Source organism: Triturus cristatus, chromosome 5_1, assembly GCF_964204655.1.
Source record: "Triturus cristatus chromosome 5_1, aTriCri1.1, whole genome shotgun sequence".
Classification (NCBI taxonomy): Eukaryota; Metazoa; Chordata; class Amphibia; order Caudata; family Salamandridae; genus Triturus; species Triturus cristatus.
The window spans coordinates 366,702,190-366,714,453 of record NC_140587.1 but is presented as its reverse complement, the minus strand read 5'-3'; the positions used below and the strand labels follow the sequence as shown (position 1 = coordinate 366,714,453).

The window sequence follows — 12,264 nt, the reverse complement described above, 5'->3', positions numbered from 1 at the left end:
ATATGTAAAAAGAAAACATTTAAACATGGCTGTTTCAGACACATTAGGAATTGTACGTACTTAAAGATGGAATAGTATGCATTTATATTTACAATTCATCTAATTTTGCACTTTGAATCCTAGTTTATCTGTCAGCTGATGCCTCAAGCGTTGAAGTGCAGTCTGCTTTGAATGACCTGCTGTCAATAAAACCAGATACAGTAGAAGTCACGAGGACTGATGATATTGAAGAGCACATCTATACTGTGACATTCCACTCACACAGAGGTATGCAAAATGCCACCATATCTACAGGCGTCTCTACTGCTTGTCACTCTACTGCATGCTAGACTCTTCTAATGCTCCTGTATTGTTCTCCCTATTCAATATCACAGAATATATTTTATAGAACAAACTCAAGTGCTTTTGGAATCCCATTGCACCACCTACGTCTTTTGTTTAGTCATCTGCTTCTGCAGGACACTCTTTGGTAGTATTTTTATTATACAGTTAATTAAAACCGTAACGTACAAACTTCATAGTAATACTTAATAAAATTTCAAGATTAAAAAAAATTGTATACATATTTATAAAATCTGACAATACGAAAAATGTCAATTCCACAAACAGCATTTCAAGTTGATGGCAATATATCCCAATTAGCCGATTAGTCCAAAAGGGGGAGTATAGAGTATGAGAGACAATAACAAAATGTCACAATGCTTGTTACTGAGAGTTAACTCTCTTTGGTAGCACGTATGCCACTTCAGGTGCATTACACTGAGTTATCTAAGGCCTGTTTCATATGCGATATTGACCAATGGCTCTATCCTTTTTTAGCCATGCAATACAGTTACTCTTCTGTTCCTTTACCAATCTGAAAATGTTGATTTGCTGCTTGCATAATTATTATAATAGTACCTATTTCACATGGTCTAAATACCTAAACTCCAATCATAACTTATTTTATTGTAACCAATATCAAAGAAATATAATTTTTAACTTTCAACAATATATTGGGCAACACATTGTCAATCTATTAGATACATCACAGTGCATTAGATACATCACAAACATTAAAAAAATCAACGAAAATCTAACCACAGGACTGGCTTGGGTGAGTTATTCTTTAATGTTTAATAGAGTGGTTGCTAAGCCCTATGGGATCTGAATCCTGATTCCAAGTCACTTAGAAGGCTGTTTTACTCCAGGTGGGAAGACAGTAGGCTGTTGAAAAGGTCTTTGTGACACAAAAAAGCCAGAGATGGGTATGTAGTTTGCTAGTCATTTACTTTAGGGCTGGTGTGAACCATGCATGTTAAATGACCCTGAGATTACTCGACTGCATAGCAAGGTTATTGATGAAGTATAAATTCATCAGTTGGGCTGAAATATTTTTGATGAATATTTTCATTTTTATAGGAGTGATTGAACACCTCTGTAATCAAACCTAAACATCGGAGGACTCACAACAGAATTACAGACTATAGCTTAGGACGTACTACCTCTGCTGCCTGCTCTGACTCTCCAAACACCCACCTGCCTTACAGAAGTTCTGTTCATGTCATCTTTCCCCAAACACCCAATTACATAACAGTCCTTCTGCTATCACTAGACTCAATCATAGGCCTCCTAATATACGACATGCATAACCGTCGAAGGATCGCTATTCTCTCACTTCAGGCATAGACCATGAATCACCCACCTCACTGGACATCTCCTTAATACCAAATAGCTACAACGCTTTCATAATCAAATACCCTCCTAATCTAACCAAAAAGGCTGCCAAACCCTCAAACATCGTCTTCTCAAATTGCATCAAGAAACACTCATATCTGACCCATACTTCTGCACATCTAAAGGAACCATAACTAGTGATCTCATATTTTTCACACAAAAAAGAGCCCAATGGAGAAAAACCCTCTATTTAACGCTATCTATCACCACATCCAGAAAAACGGCACACAGCCTTAGACTCTCAATAGCCCCCTCCACTGCCCTCAATGCAAAACTCGCAATATCCATTTCCAACAATAGGATTATACTCATACAGTCATCTGATCACCACCTCAACCTTTTCGATGACTTCTTCTCGATCCCCAAACAGAAGGCCCACAACAATGATAAACCAGACCACTCTCTTCACAACCCTACCACCATAGACAGTCCACATCTTTCACCTTCTTGCATGACCTCACCAACCATATCACACTTTACCAACCCAGTCACCCCTCTGGACTGTGTTGAGGTAACCCCTGACTTCTTCCCTATCCTCAAACAGAAGACCCACAAAAAGGATAAGACTGACCCTTCTCCTCACAACCCTACCAGCATAGACAGTCCAACTCTTTCACCTTCTCACACAACCTCACCAACAATACCACACTGTTCCAGCCCAACCACCCATCCTGATTGTGTTGAGGAAATCCTAGCTCACAACACCAATCAGTGCTCGACCACCACTTCGAGAAGAACCATAGCGCGTCTAATCAACAAAAATGTGTCCACCTCTACCTCTCCACAGCCATGCCCTAATTACAAGCCCAAAAGCACCAACACACTCACCCCTCCCCCTCCACCTCCAACAAACCTACTGAACAAAGAAACTCAGACAAAACAGACACCTCAGCACCCCCCCGCCCCAAACCCCATCCTCTGACCACCGTGCTGTGATTAAATCCAGACTTGGAGAAATCACACTGGCTCTTCAGCAACTCAAAACTGACCTACTGAATCTAACGAACATGAAATCTGAGATCGCACACAACAGAGGACCCTCAAAGCTACAGGAGAATAATAGACCTCTACACCTTAACAACAACACACACTACTCCCACCTACCAAGAATCACTCTCAACAGGTCCACCCCTTTTCACCCACCCCTGGCCTTAAAACTGCATTCCACATCCTACCATCACTCCTCCTCAAGACCAGCCAGGACCAAGGTTCATTCCCCTCTCTGAAAAAGACATCCAAGCCCTTCTCCTCAAAACATCATGACTTCCCACATAATCTGAATCCCATCTCAACAACTGCATTGAACCCACATAGAGAACAAAGACCAAACTCTAGAGAGGTAAATAAGGCCAAGCTCAAAACAGTACCCCTCACAGAGATAACCTCTAAGAACACCAAACCTCACCTGAAGTGCATGCTCCTAAATTGCAGGTCGGCCGTAAACATGCAGCCGACATAGCAGACCTCATTTTTACGATTGATCTTAACCTAATCCTCCTAACCAAAACATGGCTAAAGACAGATTCTGCACCCATCCATGACATTCTAATGCCTCCAGGCTATGACATCATAAGGGTCAGACAGACCAAAAAGATCAGGGAGTGGCATAGTTTGTATACATTACACTAACCTCAAGGTAAACCAATCACAAACCACCGACCACCCCACCTACGAATACCTAAGCGTTAGTATTGTGAGCAACAACAGTCTCCTATGCAAATTACACCTGATCTACCACCCACCGGGCAACAACCACTCATTCATCGAACAAATCATGGAAATCATCTCCTTCAACGCAGGACAACATTGCGCCCACATCTTCCTGGGAGACTTCAACCTCCACTGGAACGATAACAACGACCCCTCAGTCAATAGCCTAAAAACCTTTCTCATTGACCTTAAATCTGTGACAGCCCAACACACAATCTGGATGCTATACTAGATCTCGTCATTGCTACACCAAATTCCACCAAACTAGAATCGATCGCCCCCTCTGACTGGACAGATCCGCACTACATCACCTTCCTTATAACCAAACCAACTAAGACACATAAACCCCAACTTAAGAAACCCAACCAAGGGGGGCGTGGCCAACTGCCGACAGGGATGGCCGCACGCCACTCCCGAAAAATCCATATCAGCCGACCGGCCCCGGAACTTGGACAGTGTGAGGGCCAGTTACGCAGCCGTGGGCGACCAATGTTACTCAGTAATGTGATGGAGAGCGGCTCTGGGGACCTTCGCATGGGCGAATATATCTGGATATTTATATCTCTCATTGAGTGGAGTGATGACGCGTGGCTTAACCCTTAATCTGTCCACATGGAATGTAAACGGCCTTGGGGACAAGATCAAGAGGGGTATTGTATTGCAGTATATAAAATATCAGGAGTTTGACATGGTGATACTGCAAGAGAAACACTTGGTTGGAAACTCGTGTGGGCCGCTGAATAGTAAATGTTATAAAATGGTAGCTCATTCTGGATTTACCTCGGGCTCCAGGGGAGTGGGGATTCTCCTATGTAAGAGTTGTCCATACATTATTCATAATGTCTGGACTGTTGCGCAGAGCAGGTACGTGGCAGTGGCGGGCTCCTGGGAGGGGCACGCCCTCAATGTTGTATCTGTCTATGCTTCCCCGGGGCTACAGCGACTGGCACTAAGTGACACAGGCACCTTACTGTTAGAATTGCCTCTAGGGGTGCTAGTGTTGGGAGAGGACTTCAACCTCACGATAGATGGTTCTCAGGACTGTCTGCCACCCAGGGAGAATCCACTGAGTGGCTTGCGACTTTCAGCATTTGCTAATGCGCTGGGACTGGTGGACATATGGCACTGGCTTAACCCGACGCACACTCACCACACATTCAAATCGGGGGCGCAAGGTAGCCATACCCGAATAGATTACATATTCACCCACGCCCAGGATGTTCACAACTTCATCAGCACCAGCTGCCTAGCCCGAGGGATCTCCGACCATTCGCCAGTCTTTACTACTTTCGGGATACAACAGAACAGACGTCCCGGCACCATTAGAATACAGCCGTGGGTTTTAAAGATACCTCAAATTAGAGAGGCCCTTCGGAAAGATACTGAATACTATTTCTCAGAGAATGTGGCATCTGTTGGCTCGGCGGTGACAATATGGGGGGCATTCGGGGCAGTCATCTGTGGTAGGGCGTTATCTTTGACAGCGGGGTATAAGGCAGAGCGTGCCAAGAGGGTGGGTGAAATGGAAGCGGATATGTTAAAACTCGGGGATGTGGTGGCACGGACACCAAATCAGGCGGACCAACACTGCCTTACGATTAAGCATCAGGATTATAAACAACTTCTTTTAGAAGAGACCATGTTGCGGTCTCTATCTTCCCGGCATAGAATCTATGAACAGGGTGAACGGACAGGCAAACTCTTGGCATGGCTGGAACTCAAAGAGCAAGCGTCACGTTGGGTATATGCGTTAACTGGCCCGGATGGTACTCTTCTCACTGATCCTCAATTGATTGCTAATACCTTTGCATCTTATTTTTAGGAAGTCTACACTGTCTCACAGGCGTCACAGGCACCGATAACCTCCTCGCGACTATCGGTGTGGCCAGTATCTCCCCGCAGGACAGAGAGGCCCTAGAGGCAGGTATTACGGAGAGGAGATTCAGAAGGCCATACAAGGAGTCCGATCTGGAAAGGCGATGGGTCCCAATGGGCTACCTGTCGAGCTTCTTAAACCTATGACAACAATCCTAGCGCCCCACCTATTGAATCTGTATAACGAATGTTTTATATTGGGTCTCCTACCGGCGGATATCCGTACGGCTGCAATAGTAGTCATACACAAACCGAACAAACCAGAGGTGGATTGTAAATCATATCGCCCCATCTCCCTCTTGACCGTCGAGGCTAAGATCCTTGCCAAACCTCTGGCCAATCGACTCCTTCCCTATATTGTCGATCTGGTACATCTGGATCAATCTGGGTTTATGCCAGGGAGAAATACGTCTCAAAACCTGCGGCAGGTACATGGGGCCCTGAGTGACCCGGAGATACGTGGGATCAAATGGACAGCTGGTCACGAGGACCGCATCTCGCTTTATGTGGATGATATCCTTTTGTATCTTCCTTCTCCTGCGCAGTCTCTGCGGCAGGTGCTTCACATTTTCCATATCTTTGGTGCTCACTCGGGTTACAGGATAAACTGGTCCAAGTCCCAGATGCTTGTGTTGTGGGGCTCCCCGCCCCGGTCAACCCTCGGGAAAATGAGATCCCGGTGGCACTCGGAGGCTTTTGCTATTTTGGCATTTTTGTAACCCCAGACGTTGACCTATTCACTGAACTCAACTTGCTGGGGCCTCTCCAGCGTTTAAAATCAGATGCAGCCCACTGGCGAACCCTTCCTCTCACTCTCCTGGGGCGCGCATCCCTGTTTAAGATGCTTGCACTTCCGCGTTTCCTTTACGTGCTACAAAATACTGCCATTCCAATTTCTGAATCCTATTTCGCCCAAATTGATAGCACATTACAGATCCTTTTATGGGAAGACTACACACCACAGATCGCGATGAATAAGCTGACGGCGGTGTGGGGTTGCCGGACTTACGTCTATATTATCAAGCCTCCTAATTAACTCCAATCAATAGGTGGGTGTTCGGCCCTCATGATGACCCTAGTTTTCGCACAGATCATTGGCTTATGGGACGGGGCGGTTATAATAGGGCGCTATACACTAAACCCCATAAGCTCCATTTAACTGGACCTACGGCCCGAGCGGTGGAGACTTGGCACACAGTTACTGGTAAATTGGTTTGGAAGGGACAACTGACTAAAGCGACGCCTTTGTGGGAGCCGGACATCCTGGGACGCCTTAGTCGATGCCCTGGATTTGATAAATGGGACACAATTGGTATATCTACGGTTGGGGACATGTGGGTTAAGGGGAGGCTCGCATCATTCGCTGACCTCCAGTCATAGTTCAAATTGGCGCCGTCTGAAGCCTTTAGATATTTGCAGATTAGTCTCGCAATCTCCTCCACTTTGGCTAAGGATACTCCTCTCCCCGACTCTTCCCCCTTGGATGACCGGTTGTTACTGGACCTCATGAATAGCAAAGCTATATCGCTCACTTATAAGAAACTAGTAAATAACCATGCAGACCCAATGATAAAAGTGAGGGTTAACTGGGAGACAGACTTGGTAAACATAGATGATGACGACTGGCGAGATGCACTGGCCTCCCCCAGGGAGGTGGCTATTCCCATGCGCTTCCGATTCATTCAGCTGAAAGTGCTCCACTGGGTCTACTTTGACGCTAAGCTCCTGTTTAAAATTGGTAGACGCCTTGACCCGCTTTGTCTCCGACACTGTAATCAAATGGGGACCTTTGTACACATATTATGGGATTGTCCACAAATCCAGCAGTATTGGGTGGGGATTGCCCATCAACTTGAGAGGACGTGTGACAAACCTCTCAGATTGTCCCCTCAGCTCTGTCTCCTTAATATATGGGGCACGACAGATCTTTCTGAGGCAGAACAGAGTTGGGTCTCGATGGGCTTTATCATTGCTAAGCGCAACATAGCGCAGAAATGGGGGGTGGACACGGTCCCGACAGTGGGTGAGTGGGCCAAAGACATGGACACAGCTATGATTGCCAAAAAGACAGTGTTAAAGGAACGGGGCTGTCCTAGGAAGTGGGACCATAAATGGGGGAAGTGGAATAGGTATAGAGGAAAGATTTGCATTTCCCCTACGGTAGAGATGCGGAGAGAACAACACATTTTGATGGCTCAATTGACAGCAGAGGCAGGGTCTCCCTCCCCTTCAAATTAACTGATGTTCAGCCGACTGTCGCTGTCCTTCCTCATGCCATGTGGTATAACCTGTTGTTTGTTTTATTTTCTTTTGCACTGGATGGCCTATCGATGGTGACTGTGCATTGCAATACCGCTTGCTTACCTCAGAGGTGAATGTCTAGTTCTCCGAACCAGGGGGGAATGATTTGAATAATGTTCAAATGTGTGATGTGTACCGATTCAATGTTGTTGCAAAACAAATAAAAAGTAAAAAAGAAAATAAAAGAAACCCAAACAATGGAAAAGGAACACCTGTGACATTAACCTCCATGATCTAACCTACCTCAGCAACAACATACTGCTGCCGCAAGTAGACATGACAGAGGTCCTTGACCTCACCAACCACTACAACAACTCGAGGATTAGCATTCTTGATGCAGTTGCGTCCTTTCAGCTAAAAATTACTTCCTCAAAAGACTCCAAATGGGTGCCTAAATGACCAAAGACGCAACCGGAGACTAGCTGAATGGACATGGAGATCCTCACCATCGCTAGAGCACCTTAAGCAACTGAGATCTCAAAGAAGCACCTACAACAAACACATCAGACTCTCAAAACCAAATTTCTTCAAAGATCTGCTAAGCAAGGCTAGAAATCGACCAAGGAAACTCTTCGAAATTATCAAGCAACAATCCTCTCAACAAGCCAACAATTCCAAACCAAACTGCAACATATTTGCCTCCCACTTCATTGAACAATCTGAAAATGTAGAGAATGAACTCTGAACAGCAAATAATCACCTAAAAAAAAGAACCTCCTCCTACCCCCCACTCACCCCTTTCTGTACAAACCCCTAACCAAAATGCACTCTCCCTCAAAAACAAAGCGTCCTGGAACACTTTCAAATCTCTTAACAGAAATGACATTCTCCAGATCTTAACATCTCTTAAACCATCGAATCACTTCTGCGATCCCCTTCCAGCCAATATCGTCAGAGAGATCAAAACCTCGCTAATCCCCCTCTGGACAAAGATAGTGAATGCCTCCCTGCTGCAAGGAACCCTTCAGAGCTGCCTATAAACAGGTCAGGTAACCCCCATTCTAAAAAAAAAAACACAACTGATCACACAATTCCAGATAACTACAGTCCAATTTCCACTATTCCTACCCTGGAGAAATGCGTCCATTCCCAACTATGTAGTCAAATAGCTCAATTCCACCTCATGGACCAGTTCCAATCAGGCTTCCGTCAGGACCATAGCACGGAAACTGCCATGACACACATCGTGGACGACACACTCAGAATACTAGACCAAAATTAATCCTGCCTCCTAATCCTCCTAGACCTATCCTCAGCATTTGATACGGTCAAACATGATAGTCTCCTAGACTTACTTGAACACAGAATGGGGCTATCTGGGAATGTCCCAAAATGGTTCGCCTCCTTCTTAGATAGCCGAACGTAAAGATTCAAGCTAAACCAATTCAATCTATTCATGGAGTCCTTTACTGAAATTCTGAAACTCTCCAATGTTCACTAGCACATATATGTGGATGACAACCAACTATACCTAAAAGTATCATCACCTGATGATATCCGCTCACTCAATACAACTGTGCAAAAACCACAAAACTGGCTAACCAGAAACCCCCTAAAACTCAACACGCTCAAAACCAAATTCCTCCTAATTACCCCTATGCAAGGACACGTTAACATTGAAGACTGGATGAAACGTTTAACAGCACTCAACTGCAAACCACACATCATAGACTTCACAAAATCTCTAGGAATAGCAATCGACAAAAATCTCAACATGCAGGAACACATCAGTGCAGCCACCAGAGGAGTAAACTTTCACATGAACATTATCAGAAAGCTAAAACCCTTCCTTCCTAAAGACGACCTCAAATCAGCAGTGCAATCCCTAGTGATACCCAGACTAGACTATGGGAATGGTCTACCAAGATCCAGTCTGGCTCCACTAAATGCCTCGCTGAATGCGCCCGCAAGACTGGTCACCGGCTCCAAAAGTAACAACCACCTTACCACTGATCTAAAGGCACTGAACTGGCTTCCTTTTGAGGCAAGATCAGAGCTAAAAATCACATGTATGACTCACAAAGCCTTGCACTTCAGCACTCCAAAGTATCTAGCCGATAAACTGAAACTATCAGGCGGTTGCAGAGCATTGAGAAGCACCAGCACCTGGCTACTGAGACGGCAAAAAGTCCGGAAAAAAAACCATACAACCGTACTTTCTACGGTCTAGCACCTAGAATCTGGAATGCCCTGTCCCCAGAAATTAGAATGAACCCTTCTAGCACTTCCTTCAAAAATGAAGTCAATCTACTTTTAATGAAAAAATGACTACCTAACCCCATCATTTAACTTGCTCTCCAAACAGAACTTACACTTGATCTTCAGAAACATTGACTATCACACTCCTGAGTCCACCTGGACTCACTACGAATATCTGTCATCAAGTTTGCCCTCCCTACTCTCATTTTGTACCTACTGTTTTAAACTTCTATGTGTTGTAACTTCTAAAAGCACCCTAATACCCTCCCAGGGTCTTGGCCGCGCTATGGAAAACTTTTCAAATAAATAAAATAAATAAATATGTCCTATTGTATTTTAGTTTTATGTCATAATTCAAGTACCATTTGAACCAGACAAAACTGTAAAATTACTATGTGATTATGAACATTTTTTATTTATTTTTCTGACCACAATAAGTTTTCTTTTCAGGTGATTTTAATATGCTCTCTTATGAGTTTGCTGAAGGAATTAACATGACAGTTGACATTATTGAACAAACAAAGGGAATCCCCAGCATGCAGGACTTCACCTTGATGTGGGATGGCATACCCTCTCAACCTATAGCAGCACAGGCGTCGACAGCCGAGGTTTGTGATTTCCATGAACTTCATCTTTTTAGGCGTTATAGGTGTGCTTGTGGTAAAGCTAAAGGCCCAACTGCAAAAAGCCAGCACAAATTGCACTTCAAGTAAATGTCAATTGCACAGGGTTTGATATCTGCCAGACGTGCAGTTTACGCTCCGTTATGATTTGTGCACCCCAGAATAGGGAACAATGCACTAATATTACATATTATTCCCATTTAGAAGTGGGCATGCACTCAGGTGTATTATGTGTTCCTGCAATTTCGAGGTTTTACCCTCCGAACATCTGATTTAAGTGTTGTAAAGACTGTGCTCATACTTTGAAGTATCAAATAACAGAAGTACATTTGCCATACACCTTTAATTTATATTAATTTAATATTGTGATATATTTTGGCAAAATAATTGTGCAGAACTCACTGTATTTTATGCAGCAGAATAAAAGGTAGCAGTCTAGCTTTAGTTGTGCTCTTTCACTTCTCTATCAGGTCAGGTCAAGACAACTTTATTTTGGTTCAGAGAACCATAAACGGTGTGGCATCAGTCAATGAAATGGGCCTGTAACATGTTGGATCATTCCTATTACTCTTTAAAAACAGAGATCACTATTGCCTCCTTCCATGATGCGGGCAAAGGGCCAATAATAGCTGCTTTAAAAACATTTGTAAATAAAGGTACCTGTTAGAAATGGGAGTCTCTAGTTGGCAGAGGTAGGTACCTTTCTTCATGTAGAGACCCTTGCTTTTAGTCAGGGTAAGGGGGATAACCCTTGCTCACCCTATTGGTAGCTTGGCATGAGCAGACAGGCTTATCCCAAAGGCAGTGGGTAAAGTATTAGTACAGTGAAAACACCACAAAAGGACACCACACCAGTTTAGAAAAATAAAATATCTTTATCTAAACTAAACAAGACCAGAACGACAAAGATCCAACATACACAGTAAAAATATGACTTTTAAAAAGGTTTCAAGAACTTGTACCACGGAAAACTATGGATGCGTGACTTTTTACCAAAGTACATGTCGTTGCGTCAAAGTCCACCAAGCCAAACAGCCGCAGCGTTGAAAAACAAAGAGATGCGACACTCCTGAGACCCTGAGGAGGCAATGCGACAGTCCCGTTGCATGCAGAGGAAGGGTTCCGTAGATTCCGGTCTGTATTGGGAGTGATTTGTCAATTCTTTGTGCCGGTTCTGGTGCGCAGGTGATGCATTGGGAAAGCGTGTCGCACAGGTATGATGCGTGGGTCTTCTGGATGCGTCGGCGATCGATGCAGCTGCGTTGCCTGGCGCTGCATCGGTCCCAGGCCCGGACTGGCCATAGCGGGCACCGGGAAATCCCCCGGGGCACCGCACGGGTGGGGGCCGGTTTTGCGCCCCTGGGGGGCGTTTTTGTTACAGGGCCGTTTTTGCAGCATAGCTGCAAAATCAGCCCTGTAACAAAATCGGCCAAAAACCGGCCCTGGCAAAGAGCTCGGCGGCACCCCCAAGCCCCAGGGGGGGCGGCCGAGCACTTTGCCAGGGCCGGTTTTGGTTCCCAGTCCGGCCCTGATCTGTCCTCCTCAGCCGCGATCCCTCGATGTGTCTATTCTTGCAGCGATAACAGGCACTGTGACGGTCTTCGCAGCGGTGCGACGATGTGTGGAAATTCTTCTCGCACAATGAAGATGCGTCAGAAAAAAAGCTGCAAGAAGAACGATGCGTCAGTTTCTGTAGTTCTTTGAGTTTCTTCTCTCTTCTAACTCCCAAACAGCAGCAACAACATCCGCTGGCCCAAAACTGGCACAGGCACCTCAAGGCAGGTCAGAACTCACAACAGCAGAGTTCAAGGGAGCTGGGGTGAAGTCTTTGTGTTCCTGA

At 45.0% G+C, this 12,264-nt stretch overlaps 1 protein-coding gene across 2 annotated transcripts in view; it reads left to right on the top strand.

The window, feature by feature from the left end:
* The window catches only part of LOC146830895 (fibrocystin-L-like), a 1,171,295-nt gene that overhangs the window by 332,019 nt on the left and 827,012 nt on the right, over nucleotides 1–12,264 (top strand). For both annotated transcript variants that reach the window (XM_085605085.1, XM_085605086.1), the window contains exons 18-19: nucleotides 124–267; nucleotides 10,252–10,409. In XM_085605085.1, coding sequence (XP_085461211.1) covers nucleotides 124–267; nucleotides 10,252–10,409 — 302 coding nt within the window. The remainder of the gene's footprint in view (nucleotides 1–123; nucleotides 268–10,251; nucleotides 10,410–12,264) is intronic.